The sequence below is a fragment of the Pelmatolapia mariae genome, linkage group LG23, assembly GCF_036321145.2.
Source record: "Pelmatolapia mariae isolate MD_Pm_ZW linkage group LG23, Pm_UMD_F_2, whole genome shotgun sequence".
Classification (NCBI taxonomy): Eukaryota; Metazoa; Chordata; class Actinopteri; order Cichliformes; family Cichlidae; genus Pelmatolapia; species Pelmatolapia mariae.
Genome location: NC_086246.1, coordinates 51,161,494 through 51,182,107, shown reverse-complemented (window position 1 = coordinate 51,182,107; position 20,614 = coordinate 51,161,494). Strand labels below are relative to the sequence as shown.

At 42.6% G+C, this 20,614-nt stretch overlaps 1 protein-coding gene across 4 annotated transcripts in view; it reads right to left on the bottom strand.

Moving 5' to 3' along the window:
• Positions 1 to 20,614, bottom strand: part of pex5la (peroxisomal biogenesis factor 5-like a) — a 113,860-nt gene that overhangs the window by 48,263 nt on the left and 44,983 nt on the right. For 3 of the 4 annotated variants that reach the window (XM_063467350.1, XM_063467349.1, XM_063467351.1), the window contains one exon: positions 7,930 to 8,034. The exons of the other annotated variant lie outside the window; for it this stretch is intronic. In XM_063467350.1, coding sequence (XP_063323420.1) covers positions 7,930 to 8,034 — 105 coding nt within the window. The remainder of the gene's footprint in view (positions 1 to 7,929; positions 8,035 to 20,614) is intronic. 4 annotated transcript variants of the gene reach the window in all.

The window sequence follows — 20,614 nt, the reverse complement described above, 5'->3', positions numbered from 1 at the left end:
TAGAGATTTTGTCCATGGGAAGTCTCACAATGCCGAGTAGCCTTATTTCACCTTTTGTTGCCAGCCAGTGTGTTATTGTCCAATTTGGTCTGAAGCAACCAATCTTAAAATGAAATCCATGAGGGTGGACTTGTTTTTAAAGGTCATATTAAGTGATTTACAGACTGTGCTTGCTCTGCAATGGTGCAGTTGAGTGTGAGTGAAGGCTAAGCCACTGCTGAATCAGTTACAGCTGTTAGCAGTGTGAAAGGAGTGCATGCTTTATTTGAACTAACCCTAACCCGGATAACCGCTCAGCTGCTGGCCTTTAATGCAGGAAGTGACTCATCTTAAGTGACTTTTTGTTGCTTTTAATTAAATCACTTGTTCTCAATCAACTACATATCACCTGAGTTAAAAAGAAAAAAACCCATAGGTGTCAATGTTTCTGTGAGAGGAAAAATTCTTCCATTGCTCTTCTATTTTTCTGTTTCCTGTTTATGTTTTTGCCATCTCACTATAGAGAGTGACATATATATATGTACAAACAATAGGCAATGCAGGCAAGGCTAAAAATATAAGAAAATACTATAAAACATTATACAAAAACCCATTTATAGAGGTGGGTTTTTCTTTTAATAGCACCTGATTGTGTTGAGCCTAATGGTCAAAGAAAAATTGCCCAACAGTTTTGGGCTAAAACAGTGAAAGCACAGTGTCCCTTTGTTTTAAAGACTGGACAGTGGAACCTTTAATCGATTGTCTGCTCTGACATGGCAATCATTGGCACATAAGATGGTGAGACACTCGTGTATAATTATGGATTACATGGCTGAATAGATGCAGATATAAAGGAAACAAAACAGGTCCAAGGACTGAGCCCTGTGGGATCCCACGTGTTAAGATGTACTCTGTTTGATAAACTGCATAAGAGCCACTCGAGTGACTTTCCATCTACACCATCTCACATTAGCAGCGATTAGCTTGTCACACATCACGTTGAAACTGATGGCTCTTCGCTAACATTCATGGCCCCAGTTGCCTAGGCGATGCTTTAATATATTTACTACCAGTCAGTCAAAGGTAATCTTCACTCTCATTGGCAGTCACTTCGGTTGCTTCCTTGAGGATTGAGATGAGTTTATTTTCTGCCCATTTCAGTGGATATGTCGCTTGTACTCGCTTGAAGTTGGCCAGTATGGTCTCCAGTGTGTAGCTAGCTTCACTCTATTGAAGCGAATGGTTTGCAAAATCAAACGCTACAGTTAGGTCCAGTAAAATAACAAGAGCAAAACGAACTAAGTTAAAGTGCTGTTCATAAGCCTAACTGCAATAAAACAGTTCCTGTACTGATTTTTTCCCTAAAGTCAGACTGAAATGGATCAAATCAGTTGTTGTGTTACGTATAATTCAGCAAAAATGCTTTTTTTTTTTTTTTTTTTAACATAATGAGCTTTCCAACATATTTTGACAGGTTTTACCATCATGTCTCCTCATATTCATCTGAACCTTTTTGTATGTAAAGTATTTTAGCAACTTTAATTACAGTTACATAAGTAACTGGTGTTGCAGACCGTTATTTTGTGAAAACATTACTTAATTAAATGTTTATTCAGATTAACAGTGAACTGACTGTGAGCAGTTCAGGTAATTGACTATTTGATAGTTAATGTACTAATTTCCTGGTACATTAATATGTTCTGTTTCCTATATAGATTTCTGTATTGACAGCTTTGCTGTTTAAATGAAGCATTAATCAGCTCTGTTATATTGCCTGTGGTACAGTAATGTATGCATGAGTGCATGCAATCAAATGCACTCTCTAGCGTGTTGCACGTAAGAATAAAACAGAAGATTTCCTTCTGTCTTGTGTCTTCAGGATTGAAGTCTTATTTCTGATTTGAATGTACTTAACACATCATGCTTCGAGCTAACCGAGTCGTTAAATACCAGTTGAGCTGTATAAATATTGTATAGTGTTCTCTTTAAAAACTCTGCAGAGACCCAAAGACTGGAGGCAAATGCTGCCTTAACAGGCATTCATAAGTGCACATGCTCACAGCTGTGACTGAGCATTTGGATTGCAGCTGTGTTTTCATGCAGTGGACGATAACCATGATAAGAAGCATTTCCCATTCAAAGCATCTAATAAATCATTTGCGAGTTTGGCTGTTTTCTTTTTAGACGCGTTTTTATAACCCTTTTTTCTACGTTACAAGACTTTGGATTTTTCCACTCTGTTTATTTATTTATTTATTTTTTGATTGATTGATTGATTGACTGAAGGTCAGTTCTGTCAAATGAGCAGCATGTGGATCATTTAGAAAACACCAGAGTCCTCCAGTAATGCTCTGATTTAACTGAATAGTGTTGAGATTTAAAGTTTTGACAGACATGATTGGGATCCATGCTGAGCCATGTTCTGCTGACAGCCGACATTAGCATATCCCCAGGAAATGTGACATTTGAAACAATATGGTGACAAACTTCACACAAAACTACATCTTTGGTACAGTAGGCCTTTTCTTTAAATCATGGATGCAAATTTCAGTTTTAAGTCAAGGTGATAAATCTTTGTGATTATGCACTGATAGCGCTTAGCCTTTTTAGTGACATGTTTTTTTTAATAGATGTCACCCAGTAGTTTGTGGATGTTGTTTTCAGGCTTCAGTTCTGGCATTATGGTTGTTGCCATGCTGGATAAGATCAGAGGCTGGAGTGCTAAGCTAACAGTTAGCTACATTAGCATGCTTGATGAACAAGTTGCAAACATCGGCTGTATGGGGCACAGGAACAAATAGCTGCTAATTAGTGTTAAATGCATGCAAATGTACAACATCATCAGAACTGGAGGATAGACTGACATTATAATTAACCAGACAGAAAAGCGTGTTATTTAATAGATATTAGCTGGCACCCACAGACTATATGAAATAGATGGCTGTAGCTTCTGGCCCTGAAAAATGAAGCCAAAGCCAAAATGCCTTCACCCTACATTTTTTAAACTCCCCTGATGGGAATAAGTTCTTAAGTTGGACACAAGCCTGCAGTGTTTATGATCTCAGTAAAGGCTTTCCTAACGAGTTAATGGCTTTAATCACTTCTTTCAAGTTTTATTTTATAGAAACTTACTGCTCATTTTGTAAATTATGGTTGCCTTTAATGTAAAATGGACAATAAAGGAGGTTTAGCTTTAGTGCATGGCTACTCTTTGAATTGCAGATCTCTACTGTATAAGCATCCAGGTATCAAGGTTTATTAATAAGGAAAAAAAAGGATTATGGCCGAAATATTTAAAGTCATTTTTTGTTGACAATGGCTATGTTAAAATATGTTAATCATTCATATAAAGATTATATCAACACCCCCTGTCACTTAGAACGGCCACACTCTTAATATATATATAATTTTAAGGCAAAGAGACCCAAAATGTTCTGCAAAAGAGTGTAAATATGTTTAATTCTGCTGAAAAGTTGGGGATGTCATCATGGGACTCTATTGGCATCGACTTGCTTTTAAACCAGCTTCAAGTGGCCATTTGATTTGTTGCATTTGTTTTTGCTATTTCTGCACTGGCTTCATTTTAAGGCTCAACTCCATTTTTCAACAGTTTCCAAGTGTGGCACATTCACTAAAGACACCATCTGGTGTTACTATGACCATGATGGACGTATCATTTGGTGAGTTGGGAGAGCTGCAGATGAGAAATTTTAGCACAGGTTGGTGTTATGGACAGGGTGACAACCCTACTGGATTTTAAAATCCTCCAGCGTGATACATGAGGCCTGAGGTTGTAAAGCTTGGTGTTGTTACTGACTACATTTGGGATGTTTTCAAGGTTAAATGTTAAACACTAGTCTCGCCTTAAGGGTGAACATATGGTAGCGTGGTAACACTAAACTAGAATGGTCATAAAGGAAACTATAACCCATTAGCATTCAGCACAAAGACACTGCTGTGCCTAAGTGCATCATTAAAGATGTTAGTGTGAATGTGGAGTCTGACAGACTGAAAGCTTGATTTGACTGTGAACGGTCGCTTTTGAGCCTAAAGGTTGAGGCACGCCTGTGAAGATGAGGTTGTTTCTGTATGACTGCTGGCAGCCTTCTGATGGAGGACCCTGTACGATCTACGCCCAACCCTGAACGATCACTGTAAGCTGATGTAGTTCTTCAAAGCACTTTGTGTAATTGCCACAGGAGTCTGTTCTAAATCATGGCTTTGAAATGATGAGACCTCTTCATTTTCCTCCTCCAATCAACCAGAAAATGGGGACAGAAAATCTACCATGTTTATCCGGGATGATGTGTGAGGCACAGAGCAGGTAGCATGCAAACACTAATCACAGGTTCACTTCTAAGGCAGGAGAGGAGCTTTGTGAGCTGTTTGCCCATTACTCTTTCTATGAGGAGGTTACTGTTTTCCCTCGTTGCCTTTTTTTTAAACTCTCTCCTATGCAAAGCACTTTGGCATTTTGTTTACAAGTGCTTTAAGCAGTAATCTAGAATATTATGTAATAGAAAACTTCAACTAATTGTGCCACTTGGGCTTGACTCTCAGATGTTGCTGTCAGGGGAATTGTGTACCAGTTAAACTTGTCAGAGCCTTGAAGGAGGGGAGGCTGAGGTGAGGGTAGGAGGAGGTGCAGAGGATGGAAAACACTACATAAAGGCAAAGAGAACTAATGTCAGCTGTTAGCTAAAAGCTGGCGGCTATGTGATGGATGGTTGTCTAGAAAAATGATAACAGTCAAGGTTGTATGCTTTATAGAGTTCACATGGTTGTGAGCTGTGGTCAGGGATTATATAACTATGCAGCAAGTCTTTTTTTAAATGCAAAATTGATTCTTACAAATCATTAGAAAGCTTCTCCGTGATGCATCAGGTTGTTTACTCGTTACTTTTGTTTCCAAGCAGTTTCTTGTGGGTGGTGATGATCTATTCATCCCAAAGGCTTGTTGGGGTTTTATGAGTCATCGTGATGGCTTTATATGATTTGACTTTAGGCAACAGAGTCAAAAGTGAAATATTAAAAAAAAAAGGAATAATTTCTTCCCTTATATATTTGAGTGAAGAATAAAGCTGCCATTATTTCATACTAAAAGCTTGCTACCAGACTGCCTTTGGACAAAAATCATCAATTCAACAGCCTATCGCTCTGTACTTTTATTGTGATTTGTCCAAGCCTGATTTTATTAATGCTGAAGATCGGTCCTAACAGCTAATGTGTCTTGTTATAATGACTGGAACTGGCAGAGGTATGGATCAGTGGTTAGCACGGCTTCCTCACAGCAACAGGATCCTGGATATTTTTTATTTCTCTGGTTACTCCAGTTTGTCCTGGCATTGAGATTCATGGTAGGTTAGCCCCGAAACCAAGGTTAACCCTGCCTATTTTGGCCAAGGACACTAATTCAATTTGAATTTTGTTTGTAAATAAAGGTTTGAAATATTCTACCCAGTACAACATTTTGCCTCACTGATTTGTTTTTAGGAGACACAGTGTGAAAAAAGTACAACGTAATATTAAAAAAGGAATGTATCCATTTTTTAAGATACTTAAAAAAGGTACTTTTTGCACATTGAATCTTACTTTTTTTTACTAAAAGTCCATAAAAAATGAACAAAATAACAAAAATAAAACAAAAACAGATAAACAGTTTTATATGGATCAAGAAATGAGGATATCGGAGCTGTGAATTAAATAGAGGAGGAGGTGAATGTGACGTCTTGTTTCATGCTGATTCTTTTTCATGTATCATCATAAAGAGTCTGGCTGGTTGAAGACTGTCTGTGTGAGGCCCATTTAGACATCATGCATCATCTTGGGCTTTCCAAATAAACCCGACTTGACTTGACGTGCGGCTAAAGGGACCACAGGCTGTGACTTAGCCTCCGTCACTTGCTAAGTGACATCAGGCAGGGACACTTCTCAAACTGCTGCCTCAGCCACTGGAGAGCACTTCAATCATGAGTTGAGTCCAGCCAAGTGGAAACAACATCCAGCATTCGCTTTGACGCTGTCATTTAAGATTATTTTACTGGAAGGTGATTTTGACTAACTGACAATCCAGATATTAAAAAATAAAAATCCGCAGAAAAATTGACTTTTTCGTATACACCCTTTAATCATTTTAGCACATAAAATGTTTAAACAACAGTGCGCGAACACTGGAGGGGTTTTGGTGAAGGACGTGCAAAAAGCAAGCCCAGCAAAGTGGTTGTTACTGTTACATGTCTGTGGTACTCAAATATGATTTAACTGTTATAATTCTACATATTTTTCTACCTTTTTAAAAAAAGAGGATACAGGAAACTCACTTTCTACACATTATGCAGTGTATGCATGTTTGACCTGCTTAGTATGTATGATGGGCCTCTAAGTTTGTGTCTTTAATTAGTTGTTGTAGCTTTGGTCATTTTAATAATTATGTGAAGACAACAGTGAGAAGAGAGGTTTTATATTGTTTTGTTATTGTTTGTTATTTTTGATTCATTTTGAAAGTTGAAGCCTGTGGCCTTATGGAAACATGCTGCTATCATTGCACTGTGAGAAGTAAACCCGAAATGGTAATGACATTTGTGTTCATGTTCTTTTCACTCGATGCTGGGCCTTAAGACAAGACTATTGACATTTGAAGGCTGTAAAATGTAAAACCCCCCAGTTTGAATGTTTTTAGACCATGAATGGTCATCATCAGCTGTTATCAGCCCCGTGCATATTGCTACTGGCAATATGCACGGGGCTACCAGCACACTCAATAGGCCGTTATCACCTCATTCACCGGTGGTCGATCAGACTCGCTGAGCATAACTGATGGAGCGTTGCCTGTTTGAAGCAGCAATAAAACTCAATGTAAAGTAGCAGGAGAAATATGAGCTGCTAACATCCAAACTGGGAATAAGTTATTGATCTATTATTTCCATTAATTTGATTTCAGCCTCACTGCAGCATCTTGAATGAGCAGAAATGTCAGATACAGGAAACGTAGGCTGACACTAAACGTGTGCTAACAATCACTGATTCCTTCCTGACCCTTTACACTTAAAGTAAATCTTTAAATCGTACACTGTTGGTGTCGACTCAGCAAATAATTTGTAGCTATAATTACATCCCCCCGACACTTAAGTGGGAAAATTATATCTGTTGTATGAGAGCTTATCAAACCAGACACTGTATTAGAAAATAAAACAGGAGTAAAGCATGCTACAGCTTATTAAAACATAGACACACACGCAGCAGCAGCACCCACAGAAGCAATCAAGCACAGGGCAACAAAACTCATACTGGCACTTGGTGCATAGACTCCAGCTTTACCACTTAAAAAGCAACAGAGAAGTGAAAAGCTCAGCAATGGCTGCAGTAATTTGCTGCAGTCTTTGGTTCAAAGAACACCACCAACAGCTCAATGCCATGCTGTGTGACATAGCATTTTTTGGAAATGCATTCACACACTGTTTGTGCTGAGGATTAGCTGCTTATGAGGTGTAAAAAGTTCACGAGGAAGTTTGACTGACCCGATTATGAATGGGACACGAAATTTGTGGTTAATCCCCATACAGTGTTAAATATAGAAGTGGACGAGCACTACGAGTGTTGCAGAGGCTAATTGGAAAAGATAAAGAGTCGCGTGAATAATTGCAGTGAATTTGAGGTTACTTGTGTAGATGGTAACATCATTAGGCTCTGTTTGTACAAACGTAGTGATGCATTAGGTGGGTTTTATACCCCATAGAGCAGCTGGAAATGAAATAATTTTCGCTTCTTTGTTAGATACAACAGTCATAAGGCTCAAGTTAGGAGTTAGTAGACAGTAGAGGTCAGTTATAGGACACTCAAAGCTTTGCTCGTGTTTCAGTGTGACCAACACAGGAGGACTTTCCACTTAAATCCAGGGGGTGGGTTTGGGATTGGGGGTGGGTGGGGTGTTTCTGAAATGCATCTGCCCACCTTGGTAGTCACTGTGAGGAGGGGCTTCCCTTCTGATGACGCCTTACTTGGTATCTCCTTCAGGACCATGGCAACAGTCTTATCTGCAGCCCTAGAGTCTTTCCCCTACAACAGTGAGATCAACAACGACTTGTGTCAGGACAGTTGGACAACTCAGTGCGACCCCATCCAGGGCATCTTACAGAGCATACTTTACCTTATGATGATGGACAAATACTACAGGCTGTCTGATAATCAACACATCAACTAAAGACATTTCCACAAGACTATGGCAATGAAACGAAGGTCACTGCACGATGTAGAGGGTTGACTGTGGACAGAGATGAGTATGGTTGTCCACAGCAGCACTTCTGCACACTGTAATGATTATAAAGAGCTCATTATACAGAGTGTAAGGCTTTGACTCCACTATGGGTACAACTGCAAGAGGTAATATAAAAAGTTTCGTCTAAAAAATTAAACTGTGTGATGCAATGATTAAAGAAACAGGTTTCTTTAAGTTTCTACACTATTTTCAATATTTCCTCTTCTCCTGCATATATTTAACTTGCTAAGGTGAAAACTACGAAAACTGAAGCCAGCGTGTTAAAATCTGGATACCCACGATAGTAAAATTATTATATAGTAAAAAAGACCAATTGAGAGGATGAAAAAAAGGAAAACAATCATCAATCAACAATCAAGGAAATCATCATTCATCATTTGGATGAGCACGGGGTGGCTGTGGCTCAGGAAGGTTGGTGGTTCAATCCCTGGCTCCTGCTAGTCTGCGTGCCAAATATCCTCAGACATTAACCCCAAGTTGCTCTCTGATGCATCCATCGGTGTGTGAATGGTAGTTAGAAAGCACTTGCTTGTGTGAATGTTGTACAGAGCGCTTTGGGACAGCAGAAAAGCGCTATACAAGAATCAGTCCATTTACCACTAACTAGAGTTGGATGTCTCGAGAGCACCTTTACGTGGTCTCAGTCTTGTCTTGGTCCCGCTGTCTCGGTCTTGCTGTCTCAGATCGACATAGTGTTCGGGAGATTTGGAGTCAACCAAATCAAAGTCAACCAAATCAAAGGGGGGGCTTACTGGGCTTAAGCCCGGGTCATTTTTTCAGAAGCCCGGGGTCTTTTGGAGTGCAATTTGTTTCATAGTTCGATGCCTGACTGACAACTGTATACAACAAAAACTACACACATTATTCGAAGCACATAGCGCACAGTCGTAAATTCCCCCCTAATTTTGGTATGATCCGAGCTCAGGCACTAGGCGACTGAGCACAGCACTTACGCATGTGAGTGAGGGGGGAGAAGCTGCTGCCTGCGAGTTTGCTGTAGGAGAAGCGCAGCCAGGCAGACAGAGGAGAGCTTAAGTTTGAGCAGGTACCAAAGCAAATTATTCGTACTGTACAAATAATGTAAATATGACGGTGTATCACAAAAGATTGATATCAAACTGATCACTTGGCCCATATTACGTTACTTGCTCTTCGAGTGAACCAACAAATGGCGAAATGAAAAGCCGAACAACAATGCTGTTTTTTAGAGAGTCTTAGCTGACGTGTGTTTATTTCATATTTTCAGTTGTTACCCTCCACGGCTAAACAAACTCTCTAAATCGGTTTCAGTAATGTACTGATGAACACAACAATGGACATAAGGAGCTTCTTTCAAAGAAAAAACTCAGGTAGATGTTAGTTTATATATTATGCTTTGTATGTTGTTCAGTATATTTCTATGCAAAACAAGAGGAATTTCAATACACAGCAGTATATTCACAGTTTAAACCAGATACAGTGGCTTGCAAAAGTATTCGGCCCCCTTGAACTTTTCCACATTTTGTCACATTACAGCCACAAACATGAATCAATTTTATTGGAATTCCACGTGAAAGACCAATACAAAGTGGTGTACACGTGAGAAGTGGAACGAAAATCATACATGATTCCAAACATTTGTTACAAATAAATAACTGCAAAGTGGGGTGTGCGTAATTATTCAGCCCCCTGAGTCAATACTTTGTAGAACCACCTTTTGCTGCAATTACAGCTGCCAGTCTTTTAGGGTATGTCTCTACCAGCTTTGCACATCTAGAGACTGAAATCCTTGCCCATTCTTCTTTGCAAAACAGCTCCAGCTCAGTCAGATTAGATGGACAGCGTTTGTGAACAGCAGTTTTCAGATCTTGCCACAGATTCTCGATTGGATTTAGATCTGGACTTTGACTGGGCCATTCTAACACATGGATATGTTTTGTTTTAAACCATTCCATTGCTGCCCTGGCTTTATGTTTAGGGTCGTTGTCCTGCTGGAAGGTGAACCTCCGCCCCAGTCTCAAGTCTTTTGCAGACTCCAAGAGGTTTTCTTCCAAGATTGCCCTGTATTTGGCTCCATCCATCTTCCCATCAACTCTGACCAGCTTCCCTGTCCCTGCTGAAGAGAAGCACCCCCAGAGCATGATGCTGCCACCACCATATTTGACAGTGGGGATGGTGTGTTCAGAGTGATGTGCAGTGTTAGTTTTCCGCCACACACAGCGTTTTGCATTTTGGCCAAAAAGTTCCATTTTGGTCTCATCTGACCAGAGCACCTTCTTCCACATGTTTGCTGTGTCCCCCACATGGCTTGTGGCAAACTGGAAACGGGACTTCTTATGGTTTGCTGTTAACAGTGGCTTTCTTCTTGCCACTCTTCCATAAAGGCCAACTTTGTGCAGTGCACGACTAATAGTTGTCCTATGGACAGATTCCCCCACCTGAGCTGTAGATCTCTGCAGCTCGTCCAGAGTCACCATGGGCCTATTGGCTGCATTTCTGATCAGCGCTCTCCTTGTTCGGCCTGTGAGTTTAGGTGGACGGCCTTGTCTTGGTAGGTTTACAGTTGTGCCATACTCCTTCCATTTCTGAATGATCGCTTGAACAGTGCTCCGTGGGATGTTCAAGGCTTGGGAAATCTTTTTGTAGCCTAAGCCTGCTTTAAATTTCTCAATAACTTTATCCCTGACCTGTCTGGTGTGTTCTTTGGACTTCATGGTGTTGTTGCTCCCAATATTCTCTTAGACAACCTCTGAGGCCATCACAGGGCAGTTGTGGAGCTGTTTTGCAAAGAAGAATGGGCAAGAATTTCAGTCTCTAGATGTGCAAAGCTGGTAGAGACATACCCTAAAAGACTGGCAGCTGTAATTGCAGCAAGAGGTGGTTCTACAAAGTATTGACTCAGGGGGCTGAATAATTACGCACACTCCACTTTTCAGTTATTTATTTGTAAAAAATGTTTGGAATCATGTATGATTTTCGTTCCACTTCTCACGTGTACACCACTTTGTATTGGTCTTTCACGTGGAATTCCAATAAAATTGATTCATGTTTGTGGCTGCAATGTGACAAAATGTGGGAAAGTTCAAGGGGGCTGAATACTTTTGCAAGCCACTGTATTTACATACACTTTAGGGAAAAAACATAAAAACATTTTTTTACTGTTAAATGTCAGAATAAAGAGAGAGGGAGCTGTCTATTTTTTATCACTTTCATCAAATTTAGGAGTACATATACACTACGTTTATTGTTAATTAATAAGAAAACTCCAGACGATTCCATTCTGAGCTGAGGAAGCTTCTGATTGGTTAGTAGAGTCCATTTGAGTAAACTGGTGGCACACCTGTGGATGCATATAAGGCAAAACACAGAGCCTGTTTCTTTGACATGGGAAAATCAAGAGATGTCAACCAAAACACCAGGAAAAGAATTGTGGAGCTCCATAAGTGTGGCTCAATTTTGAATACAATTTGGTGCCATTTACAATTAAGAAATACAGACAATTTCTCTCTTTACTCTTAAATTTAACAAATATGTTTTTATATTTATCAATCTAAAAATAATAAACATTTAGTCTGATTTGATGTTACAATTAAAAAGTGTTTTTATGTGAAGAGTGTTTAAATATCTGGTTTCAACTTTATATTTGATGATGTTGGTGTTTGGCTTGATTGTCAGCACAAAGAGGGAGAGAGAGGAACAGAGAGGGAGAGAGAGGGACAGAGAGGGGGGGAGAGAGGAACAGAGAGGGAGAGAGAGGGACAGAGAGGGAGAGAGAGGAACAGAGAGGAACAGAGAGGGGGGGAGAGAGGAACAGAGAGGGGGAGAGAGAGGAACAGAGAGGGAGAGAGAGAGGAACAGAGAGGGAGAGAGAGAGGAACAGAGAGGGAGAGAGAGAGGAGCAGAGAGGGAGAGAGAGGAACAGAGAGGGGGGGAGAGAGAGAGAGAGAGAGAGGCAGAGAGAGGAGCAGAGAGGGAGAGAGAGGAACAGAGAGAGAGAGAGAGAGAGGAACAGAGAGAGAGAGAGAGAGGAACAGAGAGAGAGAGAGAGAGAGGAACAGAGAGGGGGAGAGAGAGAGGAGCAGAGAGGGAGAGAGACCTTTGACCTTTAACACACCTTTATTACATCAATACTTCAACTCACAACCATAACTGAAAATGAATGCCAAATCAACATATAAACAACCCTCCCCTCCCACCATCAACCCCACTCAAATACAATAAACACAAAAAAAGAAAAACAAAACCAGAAAACTCCCCATTCGGCTTCCTTCAAAAATTCAAAACTAAATCATCATCAGTTATTGTACACAAAAACCCATCAATGCCCCAATTAGAGACAAACTCTTCAATATTGGACACCATCTTGTAATAAACAAACTCCACTTTCAAACGTGCACCTACCAACCCTTTAAACATAAGCTCTAAATTAACAGATCCTGTTCCCTTCATTTTGTTCCTCCTCGTGAGCCATATACTCATCTTCGCCTGACCCAGTAAAAAATTAATCAAGCAAACCTTCCTACGCTGCGCTGCAGAGTACCTCGGACCCAGGATAAAGAGACCCTCCTCCAAAACACTCCCAAGGCCAGCAAGCCACTGCCGCAGCAATGAAAAAAGGCCAGCAAGCCTGGAACAGCCAAGCCACAGGTGCTGCAGTGTTTCCTCAGTCAGACAGAAAAGACAGTGGGTCCCTGTTTGTGGATCCATATGCGCCACATGTCTGTTCGTAGCCACGGCCCCATGCACTATTCTCCACTGGAGATCCGCACTGCGTTTCTCTATGGGAGGTTTGTACAGGGACCTCCAGCTGCCCCTCGGAGACGACCCCGGAGCCAACACACCTGACCACTTCGACTCCAGAACACCAGCCAACAATCCCCTGTTCAGCACCTTTACAGCCACCTCATATATAGCCTTCTTCGAAATCCTTGACAGGTCACCCAGAACAGGTGTTCGAAAGGAAAGAAGAGAGCCTCCCTCCTCATCCTGCTCCCCAACTGCAGCACAAACAGACAGCGAAGGGAAGTCAGCTGAACTCGGTTGACCACCTGCAGAGCGAGTCCCCAGCGCAGCCCTTACGAGTCCAGGAAGAACACCCATGACTTCTTCCACCAGCTTCTCCAGAAAGCGCAGAGACCTGATCCCAGTCTCCTGAGCCAACTTGGCAGCCGTTTTCCACTGCCCTGCCGTCCTCAGGCCCGCCAGCTTGGTAAGACCAGCATTTACGAGGAACCTCTGCACACTAGCAGTGCTGAGCATCCTACTTGGCACCAAGGGATTGTAAAAAAGAGGCTCCTCACCAACATCACCATAAAATTGAGAACAGTCTCTCTGTACTTTAAAAACAGTCTTCCAAGCAGTCAAAACAGACTGGTAAAAAACAGAGGTCTGCGAAAGGTCCATGCCAGTCAGGTCTATGAGAAACAGGTGCTTGTCATATGTAAGGTCCTTTACTCTGTGAAGCAGCGTAGATGCTGTCTTGAACCAGGGTGGTTGTTGTCTTTGATAAAGATAACGCTGTGCTGTCTGAAGACGGAACGCTGTGATACGGCTGCGAAGGTCAATCAAACCCTGACCCCCCTCTGACACAGGTAGAGACAGCACAGCAGACCTGATCCAGTGAAACCCTCCCCAAAGGAAATTAACCAGTCTTTTTTGTATCTCCTTGACAAGAGAGGCTGGAGGTTCAACAACAGTGGCACGGTGCCAGAGTACAGAAGCGGCCAAGTTGTTAACAACCAAAGTCCTTCCCCTGTAAGACAACTGTGGCAGGACCCAAGTCCATCGAGACAACCGGGCAGCAATCTTTTCAACTACACCCTCCCAGTTCTTCCCCTGAAAAGCATCAGTTCCCAAAAACACTCCCAAACACTTCAGCCCCTCCCTGTTCCACTGTAATTCTGCCGGTAACACTGGCTCCTCTTTATCAACCCACCCTCCCAAAATGAAACCTTCACACTTTGACCAGTTAACCTTTGCGGAGGACGCTCGCTCATACGAGTCCAGTGTCTTTCTGAGTGTTTCAATATCACATTGACTGGTTATAAAAACCGTAACATCATCAGCATAAGCTGACAACTTTACTGGACTGCCTACTTGGTCAAAGGTAAAACCCAAGAGTCCCTGTCTAAGATGGTGTAAAAGGGGTTCAATAGCCAGTGTATACAACATACCAGAAAGAGGGCATCCCTGCCTAATGCCCCTCCGAGCTGGAACAGGCCGACTTAACCCTCCCCCCACTTTCAACATGACAGTAGCATTTGAATACAACAATTTAATCCAAGAAATAAAAATGTTCCCAAACCCAAAAGCTTCCAAAGTTTTAAACAAATAATGGTGATCAACTCTATCAAAAGCTTTTTCTTGATCCAGAGATAAAAACCCCACATCCAAGTCCTTGAGCTTGGCCAGATCAACAATGTCTCGAATTAAAAACAAGTTATCCATAATAGTTCTTTCAGGGACACAGTACGCTTGATCCACATCAACAATCATGTCAATACAGGTCTTCAACCGATTAGAAAGACATTTCGCAAGAATCTTGTAGTCCGTACAAAGCAAAGAGACAGGCCTCCAATTTTTGAGCAAGCCCAGGTCCCCTTTCTTTGGCAGTAAAGTCAAAACTGCCCTTGTGCAACTTGTCGGTAAGATCCCAGTGGTCATACAGTACGTGAAAACTTCATAAATGTCCTCTCCTATCAGCGACCAGAAGTTTTGGTAAAATTCCGCAGGAAGACCATCAACTCCTGATGACCGACCACCGTTGAGTTGTTGAACCGCTGAAGACATCTCCACAAAAGAAATAGCAGACTCCAACACAGCCGATTCGGCCCCATCCAGCCGTGGCAGCCCCACCAGCATCTCCGTCACACATTCAGGGTCACACGCGTCAGCACTAAAGAGGCTGGCATAAAAGTCAATGGCGAGCTTCCTCATTTTCGCTGGGTCAGATGTCACCTTCCCATCGGGGAGCCTTAGGTGCAACATTTGGTGTGACTCTCGAACCCTTTTCTCCAGCTTAAAAAAGAACTTTGTCGGGGCATCTATTTCCTTAATAGTAGAAATCCGAGTCCTGAGAAGAGCACCCTTTGCTCTCTCGTGAAGAAACTTGCCCAAAGCCTTCCTCCTACTGCCCCAGGCATCATTTCTATCGTCTGTCCCACTTATAATCTCAGTCTCTAGCCTCTTGAGCTCTCGTTCTAAGTCCTCCAAGTAATCTTTAACAGTAGCCGTTGCATGTGATGTGTATTGTTGACAAAAAAGCTTAATCTGTGTCTTCCCCACCTCCCACCATTGAGCCAAATTGCAAAAGTCCGTTTTCCGTAGTTTCCAGTGGCACCAGAAGTCAGAAAAAGCTCGACAGAACTCTTTGTCATGAATCAGCTGCACGTTAAAGCGCCAGTGCGAACAGATGGTAGAATGCACCAATAAAGAAATATCAGCAGTCACTAAATGATGATCAGAAAAACCAACAGGTGAAATCTCTGCTTTAACTAGTCTATTATTATACGTCTGGTTGATATATAATCTATCAAGCCTAGCTGCCTTCACATTGCTCTCAGAGACTTTCACATATGTATACTGTCTAGTTGTAGGATGGAGCTTTCTCCACACATCAGTCAAATCATGCTGAAGAATGATTGTAGACAAAAGTGAGCCCGAAGGTGGGTGAGGCTCTCCTGTGTTTCTGTCAACTGAAGGGTGGGTTGTGCAATTCCAGTCCCCTCCCAGCACTATTATTGAACCACTATTTAATTTTGCTAACTCATCAGTAATTTTTAGAAATAATCGCACACGACCCGCAACTGAGTTATGGGCGTAGACATTCAGAAAAGCAAAAGATATCCCCTTGATAGTTGCCTTTACTACCTGAGCCCTTCCCTGCTCTATCTCACAGACAGAAACATGTGACAGGTGAAGGTGCCTAGAAAATAAAATTGCTACACCCGCACTGAGGTTGGTACCATGACTTAAAAAAGCCTGCCCACTCCAACTCATTCCCCATTCTGTCTCATTATCTACAGTGCTATGTGTTTCCTGTAAAAAGAACACATCAATGTTTTTGTTCTTGCTAAGCTCCACTAAGACTGCACGCCTTTCCCTATCCCTACCCCCATTAATGTTAAGTGTACCTACTCTCAAGCCCGCCATATAAGAAAGAGAGAAGAGGAGGAGAAAAAGAGAAAAGACAGTGAGACGCTTCCAGAAAGACACCCTTAGTGCTCCAAACATCTCACTATGCTTTTAAAGGAGTTTTTCCACGTTTTTCCCTCCTCAACTTAGTCAGGATCTTCTTAAGACGGAATCTTTTCTGTTTGCTTAATTGTTCATAACCAACAACTCTTCTGATTTTCAGAACAGATTTTATAAAAAGATCAACATCTGGAAAAAACTCAGTGACATCCACAGACTGCATACCAAATGTCTCATCCAAAAAGCGATTTATATCTTCCAAGGAATACGACTGCTGATGGTCTTCTTGTGAAACAATATCAGAGCATTGTGACAGGGAATCATCTTCCAACAAGTCGTCTTCCTCATTTTCTGCGCTCAAAGAACCCGAAACTACATTCGCAACACCCACCTCACTTGCCGCTGCTTTGGTCTGTCCACTATCCTGATCTTCCTCCACACTTTCCCTGACCTGTATGTCATCACATCCATCCTCCACCTCAGTGGTCGCCTGTACTACCCCCTGTTCTTCTAGCGCAGCCTGTGGAGCACTGGCTGCGACCTCCATTCTGTCACCCTGCGCCGCTAGCGGCTCGCCGATGACAGCGCTGCTCGTAGACGGCCGCTCGTCCGCATCGCTACAAGCCGGCCGTTCCCCCGTACCGGCAGCGCGCTCCTGCTCACTCGCCCCACTAGCATGAGCCTCTTGGTCACGGCGCACCTCCTGCTCTTTATGAGGGCAGGATGAGCGTTTATGGCCAACATCACCACACTCAAAACACTTCATGCTACCTGCACTGGCGTAAACAGTATATAAGCCGTTTTCATACCGTACTTTAAACGACACTTCCAGTGTCTGCGAAGGATCGTTCAGGTACATGAAAGCCTGCCTTCTTAGTGACTGAACGTGCTGCAGTCTGGCGTCTTTGCAGCCAAGACGAACAACCCTGAACCCGCTAGCAAACTTTCCAAAGCGGGTCAGTTCTTTTTCAAGTAGCTCATTCGGGATGAACGGCGGGACACCGGACACGGTGACCCGCGTAGACGGCACAAACAGTGGCGAAACAGCCACAAACAAATCATCCAGAATGATCCCCCTTTCAACCAACAGGTGAACCAAGCGCTCCTCACGGAGAAAAGCAACCACGGCCTTGTTCATCCGAGAGCCATAAGTTATATTCTCATGGCCCACCTGTTCACCAACAGCTAGCAGAACCTGCTCCACGGTGTACTGCTGGGGTGCCACCACCCTGGCCCCATGTCTAATAGACAGGGGAGGCGAACCCTCACTGGGGAGGGACGCCATGACTCAAGGTAAAACTGGCCAATTAACTAAAATTCTTCACTTCACACAACACAATGAAATAAACTTCCCTTACCTTTTAACCACCCATAAGCCCAAAGTTTTCTGGAAAAAAACAGTCCAAACGTCCCAAACTCACTCAGCAGCTCCACGCACTCACCACACACCTTCACACACCCATTCACTCACACTCCCAGCATGCAGTGCAGGAAGGAGAGGAACAGAGAGAGAGAGAGAGGAACAGAGAGAGAGAGAGAGGAGCAGAGAGGGAGAGAGAGAGGAACAGAGAGAGAGAGAGGAACAGAGAGAGAGAGAGGAACAGAGAGAGAGAGAGGAACAGAGAGAGAGAGAGAGGAACAGAGAGGGAGGAGCAGAGAGGGAGAGAGAGGAGCAGAGAGGGAGAGAGAGAGGAGCAGAGAGGGAGAGAGAGGAACAGAGAGAGAGAGAGGAACAGAGAGGGAGAGAGAGAGGAGCAGAGAGGGAGAGAGAGGAACAGAGAGAGAGAGAGAGAGGAGCAGAGAGGGAGAGAGAGGAACAGAGAGAGAGAGAGAGAGGAGCAGAGAGGGAGAGAGAGGAACAGAGAGAGAGAGAGAGAGAGGAACAGAGAGAGAGAGAGAGAGAGAGGAACAGAGAGAGAGAGAGAGAGAGAGGAACAGAGAGGGAGAGAGAGGAACAGAGAGGGAGGAGCAGAGAGGGAGAGAGAGGAACAGAGAGAGAGAGAGAGGAGCAGAGAGGGAGAGAGAGAGGAGCAGAGAGGGAGAGAGAGGAACAGAGAGAGAGAGAGGAACAGAGAGGGAGAGAGAGAGGAGCAGAGAGGGAGAGAGAGGAACAGAGAGAGAGAGAGAGAGGAGCAGAGAGGGAGAGAGAGGAACAGAGAGAGAGAGAGAGAGAGAGGAACAGAGAGAGAGAGAGAGAGGAACAGAGAGGGAGAGAGAGGAACAGAGAGGGAGAGAGAGAGGGAGAGAGGGAGAGGAGAATGAGGACAGAACAGAGATGGAACAAGAGCAGGTGAGACACACCTGTTAGTCACATGGTTGTTTGCCAAAACTCATCAGAACATGTATCTAGTGCCTAGTGTAACTTTTTAGATACCATTTGTTACTTTTCAAATTCTATATTTATTAAGTTATGCAGGCTTGTTTGCACAACAAGGCTAAATAATTATATAAACTTTTCTGAATCTAAATAGTGGACTTTGGTAGAATTAAAAAAAATAAGTGTAGTGCAGGTCTATGATGATTTTTAGTGCTACTATCATCTAGTTCTGATTCTGGTTCTGTTTTGGTTAAGTCCTAAGTAGTCCTGATTTTGAACTGTTGTAGTCCTGTTTGAATTCTGGATCAGTTCTGGGTCTGGTTGAATTGGGGTTTAGTCCCTGTGTCTTGATACAGCCCCGACTTTGTTCTGCCTTGCTGCTTAATTAAAAAACTAGTTTAAGGTGTCCTGCATATGTGATATATATTTGTTTCCTATATGAGTCATTCTTTTTTGAACAAAACTCAAAACACAGCCTCCATATTGTGGCCAATCACATGCGCGGATATAGGATAATATCATTATGTGAGAGACACGACAGTCAAGTGGAGCGTGCGTCTGTCCTCTCAGTAAGTGAGTGAGACAGTAGACAGCGATGAGGAGGGCTGTGTGAGTGCATCGCAAAAACACATAAATATGCCTGACACCCGTAAACGAAGCAGCTTCTGGCTGCAGTTTAAAGACTTTTTTGTCTCGGTCTTGGTCTTGGTCTCATCTTGGTCTCGATACCCTCTGGTCTTGGTGTTACTATAAATAACCGATGATGAAAAAACTAAATAACATAATCAAAAGGTCCACAGTTTGATTGCTGATAGGTTAATATGCCTGTGGAGTATTACTTCTCAGCTTCCTACAGAGTTTATTGCTCTGAATGCTTCACTTAGCTGTAACGATCAAAGTGTGCACTTGTATCCAGGATCTTTAGCTTCACTCAAACTTACCCTCCGAGCTTAACCTGTCCTAATACCACCTACAACTTCTCGCAGGAACACAACTGTTTGAAGCTCGTCCGATAATTGCTAAGGCTATATTACATAACAGTAAAAACAGATTATATAAGAGGTCAAATTGATTTTCCCAGCCTACTGTCGTCCTCTCCACCTTGACTCTATGGCAGCAGCTGTCCTGTAGAAACCAACAGCGACTCGCCCTCACGTCATGTTTTGCCCACTGCCAGAAGACAGATAGTACTGTATGCTATTAATCCTTTTAAGACACACAGATGTCACTGAATCACCACTTCACAGCAGACTACACATTTCATCTCAGGAAATGGCTTGTCTTCCTGCAATTAAATCTGCTGACCAGCAAGAGACAAACCTCCGTTCATCACGTTTGAGTTTCTGCATTTTGTCAGGCTGCCTGTTCAGACAGAGGAGAGCACACTAGAAGCCTTTTAGCTAGATCTTATTACGGCTTTTTCACAATTCCACTTTCCAGTAAAATGAATTAGGCTTTTCTCCCGCTAATTTCCTCAACTGATCATGTTGCAAAATGCATGCGCCTGAGGGAGACGTTCCTTGAAAGCCTAATGCTCTTAATAGAGTCCCAAAAGCCACCTGCTCCCTCTCTCCAGACTTTCTCACTATAACATGTCTCGATAAGACGTTGCCAGCATTTACATGGCCAGAGACAAATCATAAAGGCTTCAATGAAGCCTAAAAAATGTGTTGTTACTTGTTTAGACCGAATGGCAGGAGATGCAGTTTTGAAATAGCTGAATCTTCTCTCTGTGCAGTGTTTACGTGAGCCAACAGTAAACGGTCCACCAGGCTTGTGTTCACTTTGTACTGGCTTGCAGTCCTGGCTAACCTTCTGTGTTGTTCAATTTAATTTCTCGACAAGGTGGCAGATTTTCTGTTTTTCTGAAT